General features: G+C 43.6%; 1 protein-coding gene across 1 annotated transcript in view; it reads right to left on the bottom strand.

The window, feature by feature from the left end:
- Window positions 1-23,380, bottom strand: part of LOC141147945 (guanylate-binding protein 6-like) — an 80,084-nt gene that overhangs the window by 38,021 nt on the left and 18,683 nt on the right. Inside the window, exons 7-8 of the mRNA XM_073635103.1 lie at window positions 16,068-16,280; window positions 5,919-6,021 (exon numbers count right to left, since the gene is read on the bottom strand). Of these exons, the coding sequence (XP_073491204.1) occupies window positions 5,919-6,021; window positions 16,068-16,280 (316 nt within the window). The remainder of the gene's footprint in view (window positions 1-5,918; window positions 6,022-16,067; window positions 16,281-23,380) is intronic.

The raw sequence follows: 23,380 nt of genomic DNA, 5'->3' as shown, positions 1-23,380 counted from the left end.
TTTTAATAATGCTTACAGTGAAACAATAAAAGTGAAATATTCCTTTAAATTTCATACCTGGGGGGTGTCTATAGTATGCCTGTAGAGTAGCGCATGTTTCCCGTGTTTATAACAGAGAGCAAAATGACATTTCTAAAGGAAAAAAAAAGTAATTTAACCATTTCAATACCAGGCACTTAGACACCTTCCCGCCCAGCCCAATTTTCACCTTTCAGTGCTGTCGCAATTTGAATGACAATTGCGCGGTCATGCTACACTGTACCCAAACTAAATTTTTATCATTTTGTTCCCACAAATAGAGCTTTCTTTTGGTGGTATTTGATCACCTCTGCGGTTTTTATTTTTTGCGCAACAAATAAATCCCATGAATAAGTCCGGTGTGACGAAACATGTCGGGGCGTGGCTATACGGCAATCGAGGAAGCTTGACGTAGGACGCTGTGACAGGCGGCGCCATACGAGGGAGCGGGGAAGTGGCTACGGAGGGATCCAAGGGACGGGTGAGAGTGTTCACGTTCACCGAGCACCTGGGTCCGCCGTGACCACCATACGTCCAGGTTACCGTTTGAAGTGTTGTTGGTGACAACCAAGTTTTGCTGTGCTGTTTTGCGTTACTGAAAATTGGAAAATGTGAGTTTTATGGTGAAGGAGAGTGTTACTTTTATTAAAGTGTGTTGCGTTACTGCACTATTGGTTCGCTTTTCCTTTCTTTCATGTGGAGAGAGCATTTGCTTATATACTGCGGTTTACCATACGGATATTGATTGGAGGTTATCACTTTACCCCCACTGTGTGGGAAAAGCCTACAAGCCAAACACGAGAGTGTAAGGCAAAAAAAGCTGGTGAGTTTGCTCGCTGAAGGGGAGTGGAATCACATTCACAGCGGTGTGGTGGAAGATATCATCATTGAAGATTATAATTTTGATATTGTCACCATTACTTCACTATGTCACTATTTATGTTTGGACATTTTTTATTGATTTTTTTTTATTTTTTTTGCTGTCATACACAAATGAATTGCATGAGGAGTGTTCATTAGAAACACTGTTTGGTTCTTTATTATGGACACATAATATTATCACTTTTAGTTATCACATTGAGCAATCACTGTATATACAATTTTTTTGAATTAGGGTATGTTTTAGGTTTTCAGCGCTGCTATTTGATTACACTATTGGTGAGGGTGATTATATAGTGTATCATTTATTTTATATAACAAATAAAAAAAGACAGAAAATTTTGAAAAAAAACAAGTTTTTCTTTGTTTCTGTTAAAACTTTTTGTAAATAAGTAAGTTTTCTTCTTCAATAACGGGCACTGATATGGCTGCACTGACAGGCACTGATACGGTGGCACTGATGGGCACCGATCAGGTGGCACCAATGAGGTGGCACTGATGAGGTGGCACTGACGGGCACTGATGATGGGCACTGATAGGCGGCACTGATAGGCGGCACTGAAGGGCACTGATAGGTGGCACTGATGGGCACTGGTATGCGGCACTGATGGGCACTCATAGGCGGCACAGATGGGCACTTATAGGCGGCACTGATGGGCACTCATAGGTGGCATTGATGGGCACTCGTAGGTGGCATTGATGGTTACTTATGGGTGGCACTGATAGTTGGCACAGATGGGCACGGATGGGCACTGATATATGGGCACTGATGGGCATGGATGGGCACTGACAGGTGGCATGAATGGACACTGATGGGTGGCACTGATGGCACTGCTTGTTTGCAGTGATGCCCCTAAGGGTGGCATTGCTGGGCATCACTGCAACATGATGGTGCCAATCAGTGCCCATTTGTGGGCACTGATTGGCACAGATTTGGCACACTGGGCACATGTGGATGGCCATGGGGTACATACCTGGCCATCCACATGTTGCCCCTTCCCTGGTGGTCCTAGTGGCGATCCCTGGTGGTCCAGTGTGGTGATCTGAGGGGGGGCTGCGCTGACGCGAGTGAGGAAGAGCTGATCAATGGCTCTTCCTATTGACAGCGTGATCAGCCGTGATTGGACACGGCTGATCACGTGGTAAAGAGCCTCCGCCGGAGGCTCTTTACCAAGATCGGTGGAGCGGTGTGTCAGACTGACACACCGCTCCACCGATCGCCGCGATGCACGCCCCTGGGGGCGCGCTGCTGCATGTTATCCTGCTGGACGTCATATGACACCCAGTCAGGATAACAGAACCACTTCCTGGACATCAATCCGCCATAGGGCGGGCGGGAAGTGGTTAAAAGTGCTAGAGCTAGTGTCGGCTATTAATGAATTGTCAGTCCCGACAATACACATAAAAGTCATTGAAAAAAAAAAATTTTTAAAAAAATGCGTGGGGGTCCCCCAAAATTCCATTACCAGGCCCTTCAGGTCTAGTATGGATATTAAGGGAAACTCTGCGCCAAAATTTAAAAAAAAAATGGCATTAGGTTCCCCCCAAAAATCCACACCAGACCCTTATCCGAGCACGCAACCTGGCAGGCCACAGGAAAAGAGGGGCTGGACGAGAGAGCGCCCCCCCTCCTGAACCGTACCAGGCGACATGCCCTCAACATGGGGAGGATGTCCCCATGTTGATGAGGACAAGGGCCTCATCCCCACAACCCTTGCCTGGTGGTTGTGGGGGTCTGTGGGCGGGGGGCCACAGGAGACGGCTTGGGACAAGTCCTTTTATTAAAAATAAAAAAATAAAAAATAAAAAAAAGAGATTCCAGCAATGTAATCTAATAAATCCATGCTCCTACTCCAGCGATGAAATCCAATTCTCGATCTCCACCGATGGATGATCTCCAGTGAGGAACAAGCACAGGATACTGCCTCCACCGACAATGTGTATTATCGGGACCGACAATTTATTAATAGCCGGCACTAGCGCTAGCACATTTAAATTACTTTTTTCCCTTTTAGAAATGTCATTTTGCTCTCGGACTGTTATAAACACGGAAAAAACATGCGCTACTTTACAGGCATACTATAGACACCCCCCGGGTACGAAATTTAAAGGAATATTTCACTTTTATTGTTTAACTTTAAGCATTATTAAAATCACTGCTCCCAAAAAATGTCTGTTTTTAAAACTTTTTTTTACATTGATACATGTCCCCTGGGGCAGGACCCAGGTCCCCAAACACTTTTTCTGACAATAACTTGCATATTAACCTTTAAAATTAGCACTTTAGATTTTTAATGTTCATGTTCCATAGACTTTAACAGTGTTTGTGTGTTCAAACAAATTTTTTGTCTGTCCGCATGTTCAGGATGCGAACCAAACGGGGGGGAGTTCGGCCCATCCCTACTCTCAGATAAGTAACCACTGACACCCTTGATCTTTCCAATTACCACAAATATAAGGTACATTCTTCCCAGGTACCATCAAGCTTATTCAAGGGTTCCTCTGTGTTAAAAAAGTTAAGGAAGGCTGCTCTGATACAGTACAGTGGGTATAGAAAATAATACCCCCCCTTAAAATAATCACATTTTGTTGCTTTGCAGCCTGAAATGAAGAGAGACACAGTTTTTGTTTTATCCTCAAAAAAACTTTACTCCTTTGGTCTCTGTGACTGAGCTCTTCATTGGCTCTCATCCTACCTATCCCTCTGCACCTCCAATGTCACTTACACTTCTACTTCCTCCTCTTCTCTCCCTTTCTCCGTCAGGGTCCTCAAGGTTCTTGGACTTCTATTCTCAATCTACACCTCCTCTCTGGGTCAGCTGATAGTCCCCTATAGCTTCCAATATAATTTCTACACTGACAACACCCAAATCTATCTCTCTACCCCTCAGCTCACTCCATCAGTCTCTTCAGGTATCACTAATTTACTGCCCGACATATCAGTCTGGATGTCACACCACTTCTTCAACTCAACTGGCCTTGATTACTGCTTATTGTCTTACTTTTACATAGGCTATCCCCTATTTAGTCCATCATAAATGCTGCTACAAGACTCATTCACCATACAAAGTGTATGCCACCCCTCTCTGCCAATCCCTCCACTGGCAGCAACTCACCCAACAAATTAAATTCAAACTACTAACAATAACGTATTATGCCATCCACAACTCGGCCCCCCAGCTAACCTAGTCTCAAAATATTGACCAAATTGTTTTCTTTGCTCTTCCCAAGAACCCCTGCTCTCTAGTTCCCTTGTCACCTCTTCCCATGCTCGCCTCTGGGGCTTCTCCAGAGCCTCTCCTGTTCTTTGGAATTCCCTACCCCAATTTGTCAGACATTCCCCTGCTCTATCCACTTTTAGGCTATCCCTAAAAATTATTCTCTTCAGAGAAGCCTATCTTGCCTCCACCTAACACTTGTACTTATATGTTCTCCATCAGCTTATCCCCCACAATTATTACCTTTTGTATCACTTGACCCTCCCTTTTAGATTGTAAGCTCTAACGAGCAGGGCTCTCTGATTCCTCCTGTATTGAGTTGTATTGTAACTGTACTGTCTTCCTTCATTTTGTAAAGTGCTGCACAAATCCTATATAATAATAATAATAATAAATAATAATAATCCAACTGTATTTACTCAGTGAAACTTATAACACCCAAGTGAAAGATATAACACCAAACATGTCAGAAAAATAAAAAAATACAATTCAAAAACTGAATCACTGAGTTGGAAAAAGGATCACCCCTCCTAAAAATGACTTGTAAACTCCATCATATGCAGCTGATCAACTTCTCAATGGCACAAAAAGGCATTTGACATTCAATTGTCATAAGCTGTGGAAATATAGCATAACCATGGAAATATAATATTGAATGTTTATTATTATCAAAAATTGTTTAAAAAAAGGCATTATTAATGCATAGAAGCTCAGTGAAGTCTATTATTAAGAAGTGGAAGGTATTTGGTACAACATATACCCTCCCTGGATCAGGACATTGCACCAAACTGGATGGATGAAAGAGCCAAGAAACTGGTCCTAGAGGCTACCAAGTGGCCTACAGCTTCTGAAGCAATTGCAGGAATTTATGACAAATAACGGTCATTGTGTGCATGTGACAACAATATCACAAATTCTCTACCAATGTGGCTTGTAAGGGGGAGGGTTGCAAGAAAAAATACACTCCTCAAGAAAGGCCATATGCAGTTACGACTGAACTTTGCCAAAATACACCTTGAAGATTCTGAGGTCACATGTAAAAAGGTGTTATGGTCAGATGAGACTAAAATTTAATTATCTGGCCTTAACACCAAACATATATCTGGCAGATATCCATACACTTCACCATCCAAATAACACCATTCCTACAGTAAAGCATGAAGGTGGTAATATCCTGTTATGGGGGTGTTTCTCTGCAGCAGGGACTGGTCATGATAGAAGGAAAAATGAATGGAGCAAAATACCGTCAAAATTCTTGAGGAAAATCTGCTGCCCCCTGTCAGGATGGGAAGAAAGTTTATCTTCCAATGGGAATGATCCAAAGCACACAGCAAATGTTACCACATAGTGGTTGAATGAGAAAAAGGTAAATGTCCTTGCATGGCCTAGTCAGAGCCCAGACTTAAATCCCATTGAAACGGTCACCATCAAATTTAACTGAAGTTGAGTGGTTTTGCAAAGAAGAGTGGGCAAACATTGCAAAGTGTAGATGTGCAAAGTTAGTAGAGACAAATTCCTACAGACTAAACGCTGGAATTAAAGCAAAAGGTGGTTCAACAAAATAGTGACATAAAGGGAGTGATCCTTTTTTCAAATCAGTGATTCAGTTTTGTTTTTTTTCTAACATGTTGGTGTTATATCTTTCACTTGGATGCTATAAGTTGCACAGTAAATACAGCTGGATGAACCAAAAATTGTGTCTGTTTCTGTTTTCATCTCAGGCTGTAAAGCAACAAAATGTGGTTATTTTCTGTATTGTCTGTATATAACGTAATTTTACAGTGTCCTAGACAAATCATTTACCTGCCTTCTCCCTCTCTCTCTGGCTCAGAGCATTGTCCTCTTGTATTATTGAAAGTTCAATGCATTTTTTGGACTTGAGGTAATTCTGCAGCACTTCTTCCCCCTGCAAAAAGTGATCAATGGTAGAAATGTATTATAGGAAAAAGGAGAATTGTCTTTCTTCTGAAAAGTGTGGTGGAGAACTCCCCAAAGCTAGCCTATTTGTCATCTAATGTCTGTGGTTACCTTTAAGTGAAATATAAAATAAAATGATTAATTACCCCAGAAGCATGTGATCTTAAAACATGCACCCAAAGTTGGGTGCACTGAGGCCACCTATGCACAAAATGAAGTTGTGTTCACTGTGTGCATAGGTGGACTCGGTGTACCCCGTTTGGTCTCGAAGTCCTGGATGTGATCATATGTGGTTGAGTGGGTGACAACATTTTCTTTCAAGTTTTAAAGTAAAGCTGTAAAATTAGTTTTCTGCTTCACTTGTAATGTAAGGTAACATGTTAGCATATAAAATGGTCATTGAACTCTATGTATGCTATTTTTTTTGACACACACACACATAATATATATATACTGTAAGTGCTGCCAACCATCCCAAATGTGCTGGGACTGTCCCAAGTTTAGATTTAAATCATGGCTTAATTCCAGGATGGAGCCCAGTGCTGGAACAAGTTCTAGCATTTGGCTCAAGTAACTTGCCCGGCAGGGGCATGCTCACAACAGTTACACCTGCCACGCATCTTTTGAGGGGTACCAGGGGTTCCAGAGCTGTGATCGGATCTCTGTATGGCTCCCAGAATCTCTCCCTGCCAGCTGCCTGTCACACTAACTCACTGCTGGGGCCATCATCAGATGATGGCTTTTTAGCTGAAACGCGTCGGGTAGACCCACTTTCACATACCGCTTCTGTTCTTGTATTTATATGAATGCTTTTGATGATCTTCTATCATGTGAGTTTATAACTTTAATTTATTTAATAAATCCTATGTCAAATTGTATCACGCTATGCGAGTTTTTTCAATCTATTTTCGCATGGTATGTGAACACTGAACCTTTGGCCCCCATTGGAGTACTACCTCTATGTTGTCGTCCAAGATCATTTGTGCCAAGCTGTAGATCTGACCCAGGATCCGTCTGCCCAGGCAGATGTACCCTCCCAGCTAGCTGGTTCAAAAGCCTTTATGACTTGGGTGGTATACGCCTCTCCAAGTCATCAACATCTGGTAAGCCTCCTTCTGTTCATTGGTGGTGGCTTACTCACTATTTCAGTCTCTTTGAAGTGTTGACATCTGATGAATATCTGTCCAAATGCTTCTAGGATTATCCTCTTTTTCCTTGGACTTTTATTTAAACACTGGTTCATTATATTCTGGACTTTCGACTTTTATTAGCTCATTTTGTGTCTGTATATTGGCACTTTATTCACATTCCAATTAACTATTGTGGTACCATCACTTTATTCACTTATTTTTGTCACCATTTTATCTATTTCTATCAAGGATATCTATGTATATATGTATTGTATTGTACATGTAACACATGTTATTTTCCCATTGGGTTAGTTTTGTATTTCTTCAATATATCCCTTGCACACTGGGATTTTTTCAGTACTTGTATTAGGGAGTTCACTCTAATACTACCTTAATGGTTACACATTTTTCTTTTATGGTTTAATAGCGCTACACTTTTACACTTACACACGTTGCTTTGGTCTATAGCTGTGTTGTCTGCTGTTTGTACCTTTATTCCACACAGCGCTGTATTTCCCCTTTTATTTCACATAATATAGGGCCTTCAAAAATACCTGCAAACTTTACTTTGCCTTGCAACCCAGGACTTTCGCACTCAAGACCATCCGATTGGGGCTCATCATTTCCCTCCTATCTGATGAACCACAATCCTGGGCTCATAACCCGCTTGAAAGGATGAATGAGGTGATGAACTCAGTCACCACATGTTTTGAAGCCATGGCGGTGTTATATGATGACCTGCAGAAAACTGCCACTGCCGAATCAGCTCTTCATTCCTTGTGCAAGGCAGATGAACAGTGGGAGACTATGTCAGAGAGTTCCATAGGTGGGCAGCTGATACAGGTTGGAACAATGCGGCCCTAAGATTCCAATTCCATCTAGGCCTGTCCGAAACCCTCAAGGATGAGCTAACCAGGTCTGAGGCTCCCGCTACACTTGAGACTCTCATTCAAGTTTCCATTCAGTTGGACAAGCACCTATGGGAGTGGCACTCCGAGCGATCCCAGAACTTTAGGCCCACTTGGGTACTTCCCAAAGTCCCAGCCCCAGCAGTCCCACCTCCATTCCTCTAGCCTCCAATATCTCTGATGTACAGTAGAGCCTATGCAGATAGGTCTACTCCGACCCGCTTTGACCCCGGAAGAAAGGGAACGTAGGCATTTAAACAACCTATGCATCTACTGTGGAGCTGCAGGCCACTTCCTACGCTACTGTCCCGTTCGGCCAAGTAGGTCCAGGCACCTATATCCCTCATAGCTCCAGCTATCCGGGATTGTGTCTACTCACTTAATTTTTCTTATCTCTTTGCAGGTAGCTGGAAAGGAGGTCAAATTACGGGCAATCGTTGACTCAGCTGCTTCTTAGATATTAACCTGGCAAAAGGCTTACATATTCCCCTCCTTTTCAAGAAACAAAGACTGGACATACACCTCACTGATGGCACTCCACCTAGCTCATGGTCTGTTACTCAAGAGACTGTCCCCATTCTCACAACCTCAGACACTGGTCATCAGGAACTCCTCCGCTTTGATGTTATAACATCTCCCATTTTCCAAGTCATCCTGGGGATACCTTGGCTGCGGGCCCACAACCCATCAATCAACTGGTCCAAAGGGGAGAAGGCCTTTTCCTCCAGCTATTGTCGCCAACACTGTGGCATTCCTATCCAAGTCGACCCCCCTGCTAACCATCTAACTATCAACAGATACCAGTCAGCTCGTTCCCTCATTCTACCATGACTTCCTTGATGTCTTTGACAAGAAGAAAGCCGATAGCCTTCCAGCACACTGGCCCTATGACTGCCCCATCAATTTGCTTTGCTTTGAAGGACCACTCCCTCCGGCTATGTATTGGCTACAGGGAGCTCAACAAGATCACTCTAAAGAACAGGTACCCTCTTCTCCTCATTCCAGAGTTATTTCAGAGGTTCCGAGCAGCCCCAGTGTTCACGAAGCTGGACTTGAGAGGGGCCTACAACCTGGTCTGCATTAGAGAAGGGGGTGAATGGAAGATGGCTTTCCGAACGCCCCTGTAACTCCCTTGCAACATTCCAACATCTCGTGAATGATATCTTCAGAGTGTACCTTGACCTGTTTTTGATCATTTACCTGGATGACATCTTGATCTTCTCAGCCTCACTTGAACTCTACTGGGACCATGTCAAGAAAGTACTAAACACCCTGCAAAGTCATTATACACTAAAGCAGAAAAGTGCAAATTTGAGAAGCAGTCCATCCAGTTCTTAGAAAAAGTCTGTGCTTCACCAACACATGTGTGAGGAGGTGTGAGGAGGAAAACTCACCAAACAGCAATTTGCCAAATCAATAATTGCATAGATATCACATATATCACAATAAAACAAATGTCACTGTAAAAATATTAATTAGCCTACCTTAAAAGCAGACAGTGTTAGTCAGTAGAGCAGTGGACAGTGTCAGTAAGACAGTGGATGGTGTCAGTAGGGCAGTGGATGGTGTCAGTAGGGTAGTGGATGCTGTCAGTAGGGCAGAGAATGGTGTCAGTAGAGCAGTGGACAGTGTCAATAGGGCGGTGGATGGTGTCAGTAACGCAGTGGATGGTGTCAGTAGCGCAGTGGATGGTGTCAGTAGAGCAGTGGACGGTGTCAGTAGGGCAGTGGATGGTGTCAGTAGGGCAGAGGATGGTGCCTGTAGGGCAGAGGATGGTGTCAGCAGGGAAGAGGATGGTGTCAGTAGAGCAGTGGACAGTGTCAGTAGGGCGGTGGATGGTGTCAGTAGGGCAGAGGACGGTGTCAGTAGGGCAGTGGATGGTGTCAGTAGGCCAGAGGATGGTGTCAGTAGGGCAGTGGATGGTGTCAGTAGGGCAGAGGACGGTTTCAGTAAGGCAGTGAATAATGTTAGTAGGGCAGAGGATGGTGTCAGTAGGGCAGTGGATAATGTCAGTAGGGCAGAGGATGGTGTCAGTAGGGCAGTGGATGGTGTCATTCAGTAGAGCAGTGGACGGTGTCATTAGGGCAGTGGACGGTGTCATTAGAGCAGTAAATGGTGTCAGTAGGCCAGAGGATGGTGTTAGTAGGGCAGTGGATGGTGTCAGTAGGGCAGAGGATGGTGTCAGTAGGGCAGAGGACGGTGTCAGTAGGGCAGAGGATGGTGTCTGTAGGGCAGTGGACGGTGTCATTAGGGCAGTGGACGGTGTCATTAGGGCAGTAAATGGTGTCAGTAGGCCAGAGGATGGTGTTAGTAGGGCAGTGGATGGTGTCAGTAGGGCAGAGGATGGTGTCTGTAGGGCAGTGGATGGTGTCAGTAGGGCAGAGGACGGTGTCAGTAGAGCAGTGGACGGTGCCAGTAGGGCAGTGGATGGTGTCAGTAGGGCAGAGGACGGTGTCAGTAGGCCAGAGGACAGTGTCAGTAGGCCAGAGGACAGTGTCAGTAGGGCAGTGTATGGTGTCAGTAGGCCAGAGGATGGTGTCAGTAGGACAGTGGATGGTGTCAGTAGGGCAGAGGACGGTGTCAGTAGGGCGGTGGATGGTGTCAGTAGGGCAGTGGATAATGTCAGTAGGGCAGAGGATGGTGTCATTAGGGCAGTAGATAATTTCAGTAGGGCAGAGGATGGTGTCAGTAGGGCAGTAGATAATGTCAGTAGGGCAGAGGTTGGTGTCAGTAGGGCAGTGGATGGTGTCAGTCAGTAGAGCAGTGGACGGTGTCATTAGGGCAGTGGACGGTGTCATTAGAGCAGTAAACAGTGTCAGTAGGGCAGTGGATGGTGTCTGTAGGGCAGTGGATGGTGTCAGTAGGGCAGTGGATGGTGTCAGTAGGCCAGAGGACAGTGTCAGTAGGGCAGTGGATGATGTCAGTAGGTCAGAGGTTGGTGTCGGTAGGGCAGTGGATGGTGTCAGTAGGGCAGTGGATGATGTCAGTAGGGCAGAAGATGGTGTCAGTAGGGCAGAGGACGGTGTCAGTAGGGCAGTAGATGGTGTCAGTAGGCCAGAGGATGGTGTCAGTAGGGCAGTGGATGGTGTCAGTAGGGCAGAGGATGGTGTCACTATGGCATGGATGGTGTCAGTAGGGCAGGGGATAATGCCAGTAGGGCAGAGGATGGTGTCAGTAGGGCAGTGAATAATGTCAGTAGGGCAAAGGATGGTGTCAGTAGGGCAGTGGATGTTGTCAGTCAGTAGAGCAGTGGACGGTGTCATTAGGGCAGTTGAAGGTGTCATTAGAGCAGTAAACGGTGTCAGCAGGGCAGTGGACGGTGCCAGTAGGGCAGTGGATGGTGTCAGTAGGGCAGTGGATGGTGTCAGTAGGCCAGAGGACGGTGTCAGTAGGGCAGAGGATGGTGTCAGTAGAGCAGAGGATGGTGTCAGTATGGCGGTGGATGGTGTCAGTAGGGCAGGGGATAATGCCAGTAGGGCAGAGGATGGTGTCAGTAGGGCAGTGAATAATGTCAGTAGGGCAGAGGACGGTGTCAGTAGAGCAGTGGATGATGTCAGTAGGGCAGTGAATGGTGTCAGTAGGACAGAGGACGGTGTCAGAAGTGCAGTGGATGGTGTCAGTAGGCCAGAGGATGGTGTCAGTAGGGCAGTGGATGGTGTCAGTAGGGCAGAGGATGGTGTCAGTATGGTGGTGGATGGTGTCAGTAGGGCAGGGGATAATGCCAGTAGGGCAGAGGATGGTGTCAGTAGGGCAGTGAATAATGTCAGTAGGGCAGAGGATGGTGTCAGTAGGGCAGAGGATGGTGTCAGTAGGGCAGTGGATGGTGTCAGTCAATAGAGCAGTGGACGGTGTCATTAGGGCAGTGGAAGGTGTCATTAGGGCAGTGGAAGGTGTCATTAGAGCAGTAAACGGTGTCAGTAGGGCAGTGGACGGTGCCAGTAGGGCAGTGGATGGTGCCAGTAGGGCAGTGGATGGTGCCAGTAGGGCAGTGGATGGGGCCAGTAGGGCAGTGGACGGTGTCAGTAGGGCAGAGGATGGTGACAGTAGGGCAGAGGATGGTGTCAGTAGAGCAGAGGACGGTGTCATAAGGGCAGAGGATTTTGTCAGTAGGGCAGAGGATGGCAACAGTAGTTTTTTTTTTTTTTTTTTTTGCAAATTTATTTATTTTTAAATTTTTTTAACAGTCTTGTTGGGGGGCTTTGGTGAAATATCAGGGGACTAAACAGACCCCTGATAGCTCACTTTTGAAACAGATTTCTTTCAAGAAACGTGATGCCTCTTTTAGGGGGATTATATACACATTTTTGACAATCTGATCTTGTAATCCGGAGGTTTTGCTATATATGAATATGGGCTTTTCTGGGAGTGTTCATATGAACTGGGATAATTTAAGAGTATTGGCCAATATTTGCGTATCATTTTTTCCACACTTTTATATTGGGTGTGATAGCCTGAAATGAAGGCCATCTCATCCTGTTTTTTTTTTTTTTCTTTTTAAATTCTTTTTTAGCAAATTTTTTTCTCTCCATTTGGCCAACCTCATTTCTAGTTTTTAATAAATCAGATATCTTATATACTTTTTCATGGAACCTGTTTATTAATTTATCAGTTTAAAGAACATACTCGTTTTTGTCGTCACAACAATTATGTTTAATTCTTATAAACTGAGCCTTTGGAATTGCTCCAATCCACCTAGGACAGTGATGGCGAACCTTGGCACCCCAGATGTTTTGCAAACTATATTTCCCATGATGCTCAACTACACTGCAGCATGCATGAGCATCATGGGAAATGAAGTTCCATAACATCTGGGGTGCCAAGGTTTGCCATCACTGGCCTAGGATGATGGCAACCCCTGGTGGAAACATAAATGTTTCTGTCTACTACTTTAAAATAGGTGCATGTACATAACTGATTTCCACTTCTTTACAGCTCCAAATCAAGAAACTGTATAGCCAGTGGATTCCAATTGGCTGTTAGTTTGATATTATAATCATTATAATTCAATGATGTCAGAAACTCCTTAAGTCTTTCCTACGATCCTCTTCATATTACCAAAATATTGACTATGAATCTATGATAGCTGACCAACTCTGGCCGATTCATTGGGAAAACCTTCCTCTCTTGCCATTTGTTTAAAAATATGTTGGCTATGCTTGGTGCATATTTTGCCCCCATCGCTACACCTTTAATTTGATTGTAGTGTTCCCCTTGGTGCCAAAAATAATTATTGGTCAAAGCCATATTCAGTCCATCCAGAATGAAATCAATCTGTTCCTGTTTTAACTCTGAATGTTTGTGTAGGGCCCATTCAGGAGCTATTGACGGTTGCCAATATCCTAGAATCGTCAACCTCCAATTCCTGTGACAGGAGGATGACATCTCTGCTATCTTCAATGAACGCCCGCCCCTTCATTGCCAGTGGTTGAAAAAAAAAATCTAAATATTCACCCAACCTTGAATAGAGTGAGTTGTTCCCACTAATAATGGGTCTCCCTGGTGGTTTGACCGCCATTCACCATTGGGCTTACCCCCTCCCGTATTTGGGGAGCCCTCATTCTTTCAGGTGACTATTCCCTAGAAACCAGGGAATTTGGATCATCTTGACAGTCATAAATGCTCACTTCCTTATATTGCTTTGAATCTCTCTAAAATTTTTAGATTTTTTTCTTTTTAATTTCATTGTCATATCTCTTAAAATGTCCTTCCAATTGTTGAGCTTTAGCTTTGTATTCTTCTGTGTCAGAATTTGGGACCATCAGCTCTCTCAAAGTTTTTCTCCTATCAATAATTAAGTTGATAAGCTTTTGTTCACATCCATTGAAGAACTGATACCAACTGACCCAAGATTTTGGGTCCTTCAGCCCATCATTCGGACTGAGATCCCATCTTAAGCTCCTTGATGTAATTTTTTCTTTTAAATACTGTTCCAGTGTAATAATGTCCCGCCAAGACCTAATTTTTTTCTCCTTTGTGTGTTTAAGTTGAATACAATTTTTATTTATATCAAAGCTAGATACAGAATTGGGTGAAAATACTTCCTCGATAGTAATCTGTCTAGTATCCAAAAAATTAAATAAATCCATAGTGATGAAAAAATGTGTAAATTTATAAATATAAAGTGAACGTAGTGAAGGCAGCCCTTATTTACAAGGGAGCCCTTATTAATTTACCAGTTACCCAAAATGCATAAGGATAGAGTCAAACCACCAGGGAGACCCATTCTTAGTGGAATCAACTCACTCTATTCAAGGTTGGAAAGAGCCATACTGCCCACCTCATTATACCCCAATCCCACAAAACGTAAGAGAAGAATGAGAAGATGTAGAGGCGGGCGAAAGAAAGAGAAAAAGAACTGCCTAGATACAGGGAACTTTAATCTTGCTGGGTCACATTTTTCTGAGGATGGTACTGGTTCCTAAAGAAGGACTGAAATATTCCCCTGCAAAATTCATGAATAAATTCGAACTTTACATTGATGTGGAAAACATTTCTAGAAAACTTAATATTCATTTTTTTTAAATGCAAATAACCAGAAGGAGAAATATGATGATCCGTTGGGCTCGCATAGCTATCTTAAAAATAATTTAGTGTTTTTAATCCAAAATCAACTTCTAATAAAAATGTAGAAGTATTTAAAACTATGGTACAAGATGAAATTAAACAATTAAAGTTGACCAAAAATAAAAAGAATAAAAATGAAATATTGGCAATCAAGGAACTAGAGGAAAGAAAAGGAACAGTCATCAGGCCAGCAGATAAGGGGGGAGGATTGGTCATTCTGAGTACCAACCAGTATAAAATCGAAATGCAGAAGATTTTAGGGGATAGGACAACATCTAGGAAGCTAAAAGGTGATCCCACGTTGAAACTTAAGAAAAAACTTAAAGATTGGATAGAAAAAGGGAAAGATTTGGGAATTTTGAACAAAAAAGAGGCCAAATATCTATTCCCAAAAGCCCCTCATATGCTGTCAATTTACCAGTTGCCCAAAATGCATAAGGATAGGGTAAAACCACCAGGGAGACCCATTCTTAGTGGGACCAACTTACTCTACTTTTTTTTTTCAACCACTGGCAATGAAGGGGCGGGCGTTCATTAAAGATAGCAGAAATGTCATCCTCCTGTCACAGGAATTGGAGGTTGATGACTCTACTATATTGGCAACCGTTGATGTTGAGTCGTTATACACCAACATTTAAAACAGGAACAGAATGATTTAATTCTGGAGGGACTCAATATGGCCATGACCAATGATTATTTCTGGCACCAAGGGGAACAATACAATCAAATTAAAGGTGTAGTGATGGGGGCACGTCACATGGGCATTTATTAGGAAGTGTATCAGTGCTTGAAATTGCTGACCGATCTCAGCTTGTTACCTGTGTTCCTTTTATTCCTTGCTCCTGTGATATGCCTGTCTCCAGTCCCTGACCCTGGCTTGTCTCACGGATACCCTCTGCCTGCTTCTTGTGTTTGACCCTGGCTTCCACCTGACTTTGTCTGCTCTGCTTCCCACCTGTTTACGATCTTGGCTTGTGTTGACTACTCTATTATTTCAGTGACTTTACAGACCTGTCATACCTTACAGGTACCACCTGCTGCAGACTCTGTTCATCACAACAGCAATATTCCTAAATTTTCTGCAAGCAACTTCACAGGCGACCCGTGCTACTTTGTGCCCGACTCCTCCTGTCTCACCTTGAGGAGAGTCTGGAACCTAGCTGCAAAGGAAGCCCTCTCTCCATTGGCCTCCAGCACCTGGTACATGATAAGAGAATTGTGAGGGGATGAAGGTTTCAAAATGAAGGCTCAAGATATCTTAGAACCGAAGTAACAATTTAACGCTCCAATTACTGGATAGAATGGCAATCATAATAGACCTGGGGTACATTTCTGAGATCGTAGGGTGTAGCATTGCGTCAAAGAAAATACAGTGAGTGATTTAATAATGCATTAACATTGTGCAGCTTTTGAATGATAATAGGGCCACCTACCTTTACACCTTTTCCACTTTCTTTGTTATAGGCTATCTCTATTTTTAGCAAGCTCTCCATGTACATTACATGTCCTCCAGACTTAAGGAATGTTCCATCAAGCAAAGCTTGCTCAAAGTCGGCAGAATGTTTCTTGATGAGAGCCTCACATATCTCTTGAGACAACTTCTCATTCATGGCACAAAACTCATTTGCTATATTAAGTAGATTTATCTGAAGGTAAAAAAAGGGGGATTTACAGTAACAAAACAAGTGTTGGCTTCCTGTAGTGGCACATAGAATTAACACTGCAATACCAATTAAAAATATGTGCTCAATAAAAATACACTGCACTGTTTTTATAATCAAAATAGCCTAACAACATAGCCCAAGAATTTCAGTTGTTGTTTGACCAATTAATAAATTAGGGAAAATAAATGGTGTTAGCAACTCTGACCATGACACAATTATCGGTGCTAGATGTGACTGAAGCATCTCATCAGCTACTTTCCTCTGATACTATGATCTCTAGAATTTACAGATAATGGCACATGTTAAAGCAGAAGTCTGGGGAAAACAAAAATAAACCTTTTGAAGAAGGTCCCTTTTCTCAATGCAAGAGTTAACTGCAAGTTTTGTCTAGAGGTAGAGGAATAACCAGACATATCCTTTTCTCGGTACTCCACCAGCCAGCACTTTTTCCAGCTGTCTGATGCTCCAGACTGTGGACAGCCCTTGATGTTCTCAGGTACAATGAAGGACTACTGGTTCCAACCTGACTGAGAATTCAGCCCTGCAAAGGGCCTTTTAGATCAGCTTAGTGCAGGATTACATCTATGGAGCTCTGGGGTATCCTGTTTCCATAGCCCAAACTACCACTCTGCCCCACCCGCAGCTGGCATTTATATGGCCATTAACTTCACCCATTACATCATTAGAAGGGGTTTTTTTCTAAAGGTAGAGCTAACATCTGCTTAAAACTTTCCCCTTATCAAGCTGTAATGGCAACAGTGCCTCCTCTTTAAGATCAATAATTTGAATTTACGTAATCATTCCTCATACTGTATCTGAGGTCCTAAAGTACCCTCATTCATTTTGTTGCCCTTCACTGGACTCTTTGTAATCCCAGGGCATTATTTCTGTTAATTGGTGACCCAGAATGAACTGCATGCTCTAGATGAGGCTGAACCAGTGTTTTATAAAGGGTTGAGAACATTGATTTATGCCTCAAAATGTTCCCTTTTCAGTGCATAACAGTATTCTGTTTTCTTTGCTCCACTATCTTTTTCCTTCACCAATTCTTCCAATGTATCCCCACCCCAGGTCTCAGCTTATCCTCCTATTTTGTCCAAGTCTTCCTTTTATGTTGTTACATATTGTGCCAAAGTTATTTTTCTGCATAATTTTGTATCACCAGCAAATACCAAAATTGGACTTTTAATTTGAACCTCACTATTGTTCATAGACAAATTAAACAGCATTGGCCCCAAGAGAGGACTCTGGTGTACAGCGCTTGCAACCCTAGCTCTCTCAAAGGCTGAACCTTTTGCCACTACCCTCTATACTAGACATGTGCACTGCCGAAAAATGTGTTCGTTTTTGTTTTATTTATTTTTCGTTTTTCGGGTCATTCGTTATGATCGAAATTCATTATTTCGAATAAATTCATAACTTCGGAAAAATTCAAATTTATTATGTTCCATTCATTCAGATGTGGTATTCGTTATTTCAATAATTCGTAAAAATCCGAAATGAGAACATTCGAAAATTAGAGAATCCAAAATCTGAAAAATCTGAAATAACTAACTAACTAATAATAATAGCCATTCCTAACTATTAAATTATAGGTATTGGAATTTCCTTTCAAATTTGGCTGTTAGTGAATGTAACGGATAGGAATTTACCCAAAGTTACGAATTATCTGAAATAACGAATGCCGCATCTAAACGAATAGAACGTAACAAATAATAATAAATAATAATAATACAAAGTTTTTATTATTATTTATTATTATTTTGTTACATTCCATTCATTTAGATGCAGCATTTGTTATTTCGGATAATTCATAACTTTGGATAAATTCATATTTGTTACGTTCACTAACAGCCAAACTTGAAAGGAAATTCCAATACCTATAATTTAATAGTTAGTAATAGTTAGTAAAAGACATCATAAAATATTTACAAAAATGTGAGGGGTGTATTCACTTTTGTGAGATACTATCTATACCATAGTTTGTAGGCACTATAACTTATACACAAACCAATCAACATGCAATCCTTGGGATTTTTTTTTTTTATCAAAAACATATAGCAGAGCACATTTTGGCCAAAATTTATGAAGAAACTTGATTTTTTTTTTTACTTTTTATTGGCAATGTTTAGCAGAAAGTAAAAAATATTGGGTTTTTTTAAAAAATCTCTGTGTTTTTTTCATTATATCATAAAACATAAAAACCCAGTGGTAATCAGATACAATCAAAAGAAAGCTCTATTTGTGTGAAGAAAAATGACATAAATTTAGTTTGGGTAGAGTGTGGCATGACAGTGCAATTGGCAGTTAAAATAGCACAGTGCCGAAGAGCAAAAATTGGCCTGATCATGAAGGCAACAGGAGTGCTTTATGTTACCTAGAAAACATACCCTTGAATCTATGGTGTTTCAAATATGCCTCACTTGTTATAAGAAAGTGAGAGCATGCTCAGGATTTATTAAAACTAACATGAAGTCCACAGCCGACCCAATAGCGGCTTTTTACAGGAATGTGCTTTGGAAGCCTGCCTATGAACACACAATATGGAGAACCTAGAAGAGGATGGACTACAACAGTGACGGCGAACCTTGGCACCCCAAATGTTCTGGAACTACATTTCCCATGATTCTCATGCACTCTGCAGTGTAGTTGAGCATCATGGGAAATGTAGTTCCAAAACATCTGGGGTGCCAAGGTTCTCCATCACTGGACTACAACATCAGAAGACCACACTAGTCACGTCAATTCAGAATCTGCTTATAAATAGGGATGAGCTTTCTGTTCGGGTCGAACATGAGTTCGACTCGAACATTGGCTGTTTGCCCGTTCGTCGAAAACTGAACATTATGGGCAGTTTGCGCCAAATTTGAGTGGTGTGTAAAGGCCTATAATGCACTGCGGGAGCGCAGTGCACTGCTGTATGATGATTGGCCAGAGCATTCACCATGACCTGCATGCTTTGGCCAATCACAGCTAAGAAAGCCATAATTGGCCAAAGGCAGGGTGCCCCACACTATATAAGGCTGCCTGCACGTCGGCCTCGTGTAGTGTGTTGTTGGCGTGGACAGAGAGAGAGTGTCATTTAGATTGAGCAGGCAGGCAGATTATTCAGTTAGCTGCAGTGTATTTAATATATATATATATATATATATATATATATATATATATATATATATATACACACACACACACACACAGACAGTCTTGTGTGTATATATATATATATATATATATATATATATATATATATATATATATATATATATATATACTGTATATATATCCACTGCATACAGTTTAGCTACAGTACATACAGTGCACCCATAGTTGTTATTACACCTCTGTCGTGTGCCCCTAGTGCAGTTGCTACTACTTTCCTGGTGATGCACACAATATATACAGTGCACCCATAGTTGTTATTAAACTTCTCAAATAACTCCAAGCAGTCCTCTATTATGACATGTGATGTCTATAAATAGAGGAACTTGGACGTGTGATGTCCAAAAAAAGTCAGTGACAAACTTCAATCATGTGTGATGACAATCCTCAACCACATGTGGATATGATATAGTGACAGTCTTTAACTTCAAATATGTATGATGCAATAACAGTTGATAGTAGATCCACTACCAAAGACACCGCTATTAAACTTCTGTTGGTGTACACAGTACTGTGCACCTCTAGTGCAGTTGCTAGTGCTACTACTTTTCTGGTGGTGTACACAGTACACAATACATACAGTACACCCATAGTTGTTATTACACTTCTGTTGGTGTACACAGTACCATGCACCCCTAGTGCAGTTGATACTACTTTCCTGGTGGTGTACACAGTACACAATACAGTGTAGTGTTTTTTCGCTAAACAAAATTTACAGCATGTCCGGAAGGCCACCAAGGAGAGGCAGACACTCACAGGCCACTAAAAGAGGGCAAGCAGGCTCTGTGTCTACAGTTGACAGTGCTGGTCATGGACACGGTGAATCATCAGCACGTGGCCGTGGGGCACACTTGTTCTTTTTTCCTGCAGCTGGCCGTGTTATTGAGCTACAACATGTAGAAGAGTTGGTGGAATGGATAACAAAGCCATCCTCATCCTCCTCATCCTCTGTCACCCAGGCTAAGAGTAGTTTTCCTGCCAATGCAGCTGCCAAAGCGGCCTATTCCATCGGCTCCATGTCAACAGTCACTCCTTCCCTAGCCCCACCATCATGCATGGAGGAGTGCCCCGAACTATTCGATCATAGTGTCGGGTACATGCTGCAGGAGGATGCGCAGCAATGGTACCCAGGTTGAGGAAGGGAGTAATGTCAGCCTAGAGAGAGGGGGTGCCCAAGAAGGTCAAGAAACTGGGAGTCATGTTCCCCCAGCTTCAGAATACTGCCAAGTTTGCTCCAGTGACGAGGAGGGAGGGGATGATGAAGTCACTGACTCGACTTGGGTGCCTGATAGAAGAGAGGAGAAAGAGGAGGAGGAGGTAGTAGGATGCCCTCCAGGGGGCAGCTCAAGGGCAGCCACTCTATTGCATCACACCGCAGAGCTAAGCGGGTGCAGGGTGCTGCTGACTCCCCACATATTTTGAAAAGTTCTTTGGTGTGGGCCTTTTTTGACACGTGTGCAGCAGATCGCACTGTTACTGCTTGCAACATATGTCTGAAGCGTATCAAGCGTAGCCAAAGCAGCAGCCGCTTGGGCACCACATACTTAACCAGACATATGATGACCCCCATGCAGTCCATTGGCAACAGAACTTAAAAGACCCACATCAAAGAACAAGACGGACCTCTCCTTGCTCCTCATCAGCTGGGATCTCCATCCCCACTATACCTCCAATCCTCTCGGAAAAATGAAAAATGAAGGTATAGCAATAGGTCTAAGAAGTACTTGCAGCCAATCTGCTATCAGTACACCTCCATCCGATTTTAGCAGGCAAATTTCCCTACCCCAGTTGCTAAACCGTTGAAAGAAATTCGGTCCCAGCCATCCACATGCTCGCGTCTGAATGCTAGCTTGGCCAAATTGCTAGCACTGCAACTGCTGCCTTTTCAGATGGTAGACTCTGCCCCCTTCGTGAATTTGTGGAACGTGTGGTACCTCAGTGGCAGGTTCCCAAACACCATTTCTTTTCACGGAAGGCCATTCTGGCTCTCTACCAGCATGTGGAAGGCAATGTCTTGGCCTCGTTGAACAGGGCAGTCAGCAGTAAGGTGCATATTACAGCTGACTCATGGTCCAGCAGGCATGGACAGTGAGGTTACCTTTCTTTCACGGTGCACTGGGTAACTCTGCTGGCAGCTGGGAAGGATGCAGGACAGGGTTCACTATTGTTGGAGCTTGTTTCGCCACCACACCTCCAAAATACTAGTAGTGGTGATTCTGCCACAGCTCTCTCCTCCCCCCCCCCCTCTTCTTCTTCCTCTTCCTCTGCAGAGGCACCAGAGGTGCTCCGTAGGTGGTCAAGGGGCTATGCAAGCACTCAGGCAAAAAGATGACATGCGGTGCTTAGGGGACAGGAGCCACACTGGGGCAGATATCCTGTCAGCTCTGCAGGGGCAGGCTCAAAGGTGGTTGATGCTTTGCCAGCTTCAGCCAGGAATGGTTGTATGCGACAATGGCACCAACCTCCTCTCCACTCTCCGACAGGGACACTTGAACTTGACCCATGTTCCCTGTTTGGCTCATATCCTTGGTGGTGCAGCGGTTCTTGAGCAGGTACCCTGGCTTACAGGATCTCCTGAGGCAGGCCAGGAAAGTCTGTGGTCATTTCCGCCGGTCATATAATGCCAGTGCCCGGCTAGCTGACATTCAAAGAGAATGCGACCTGCCCAAGAACCGCCTCATTTGTGACATGCTCACCAGGTAGAACCCCATGTTGGCATTGCTGCACATGCAGCAGAGGGCCATCAATGAGTACCTGTGCAAGTATGGCACCAGGACAGGGTCAGCTTGGCTTTTTTTGCCACGCCAGTGCCTACTGATCAAGGATGCATGCACTGTCCTGTCACCATTTGAGGATGCCACGAGGATGGTGAGCAGTGACAGTGCATACATCAGTGATACTGTCCCTCTTGTCTTCATGTTGGAGCACACAATTAGTGGAATAATGGACAGGGCACTTGAAGCAGAACAGCGGGAGGAAGAGGAGGACTTCCTTACCTCTCAAGGCCCCTTTTATCCAGATACTATTATTCCTGCAGGCCCGCCGATCACACAGGAAGAAGAAGAAGAGGAGTAGGAGGAGGATTGTGTCAGCATGGAGGTGGAGAATAACACCCAGCATCAGCAGCAGTCATCAAGGGAATGTTTCCAGTCCACAGAAACCCATGGGGTTATACGTGGCTGGGAGGAGGTGGTTGAGGATCATGTGATCCTTAGTGACCCAGAGGACTTAGGATGGAATGCCTCTGCAAACCTACGCTGCATGGCCTCCCTGATCCTGCAAAGTCTGTGCAAGGACCCTAGGATTCGTGGTATCAAGGAGAGGGATCGTTACTGGCTGGCAAGCCTTCTTGATCCACGTTACAAGGGTAAGGTTGCAGAACTTATCCAGCCTTCGCAGAGGGAGCAGAGGATGAAACATCTTTGGGAGGCCTTGCAGAAAGGTTTGTGCAATGCAGAGCCTGGGAGGTTACAATTTCCCGGTGCTGGACAATGTGTTGCTGAGGCTTCGTTCAGTCACAGAAAGAGCGGTGGAGAAGGTGGCCGGCTGACCGATGCCTTCGGACAATTCTTCAGTCCTCAGTGCCCAGGTCTGATCGGTTCCAGCAACCATCACCAGCATCTGAATTACATGGTGCAGGAATATATAGGGGCAAGAGCAGACTTGGAGACCTTTCTAACAGAGCATCCACTGGATTACTGGGTCGTGAGGATGGACCACTGGCCAGAGCTTGCTCAATATGCAATTGAACTGCTGGCCTGTCCTGCATCCAGAATTTTTTCTGAACGCACATTCAGTGCTGTTGGAGGCTTTGTAACTGATCACAGAGTACGCCTGTCCACAGACTCTGTTGATCGGCTCACATTCATAAAAATGAATCAGTCTTGGATCACCAGCTACCAAGCACCTGATTCTGATGTAAC

This window comes from Aquarana catesbeiana, linkage group LG06 (assembly GCF_042186555.1).
Source record: "Aquarana catesbeiana isolate 2022-GZ linkage group LG06, ASM4218655v1, whole genome shotgun sequence".
NCBI classification, from domain to species: Eukaryota; Metazoa; Chordata; class Amphibia; order Anura; family Ranidae; genus Aquarana; species Aquarana catesbeiana.
The sequence above is the reverse complement of the archived record's forward strand: the minus strand, read 5'-3'. Positions and strand labels throughout refer to the sequence as shown.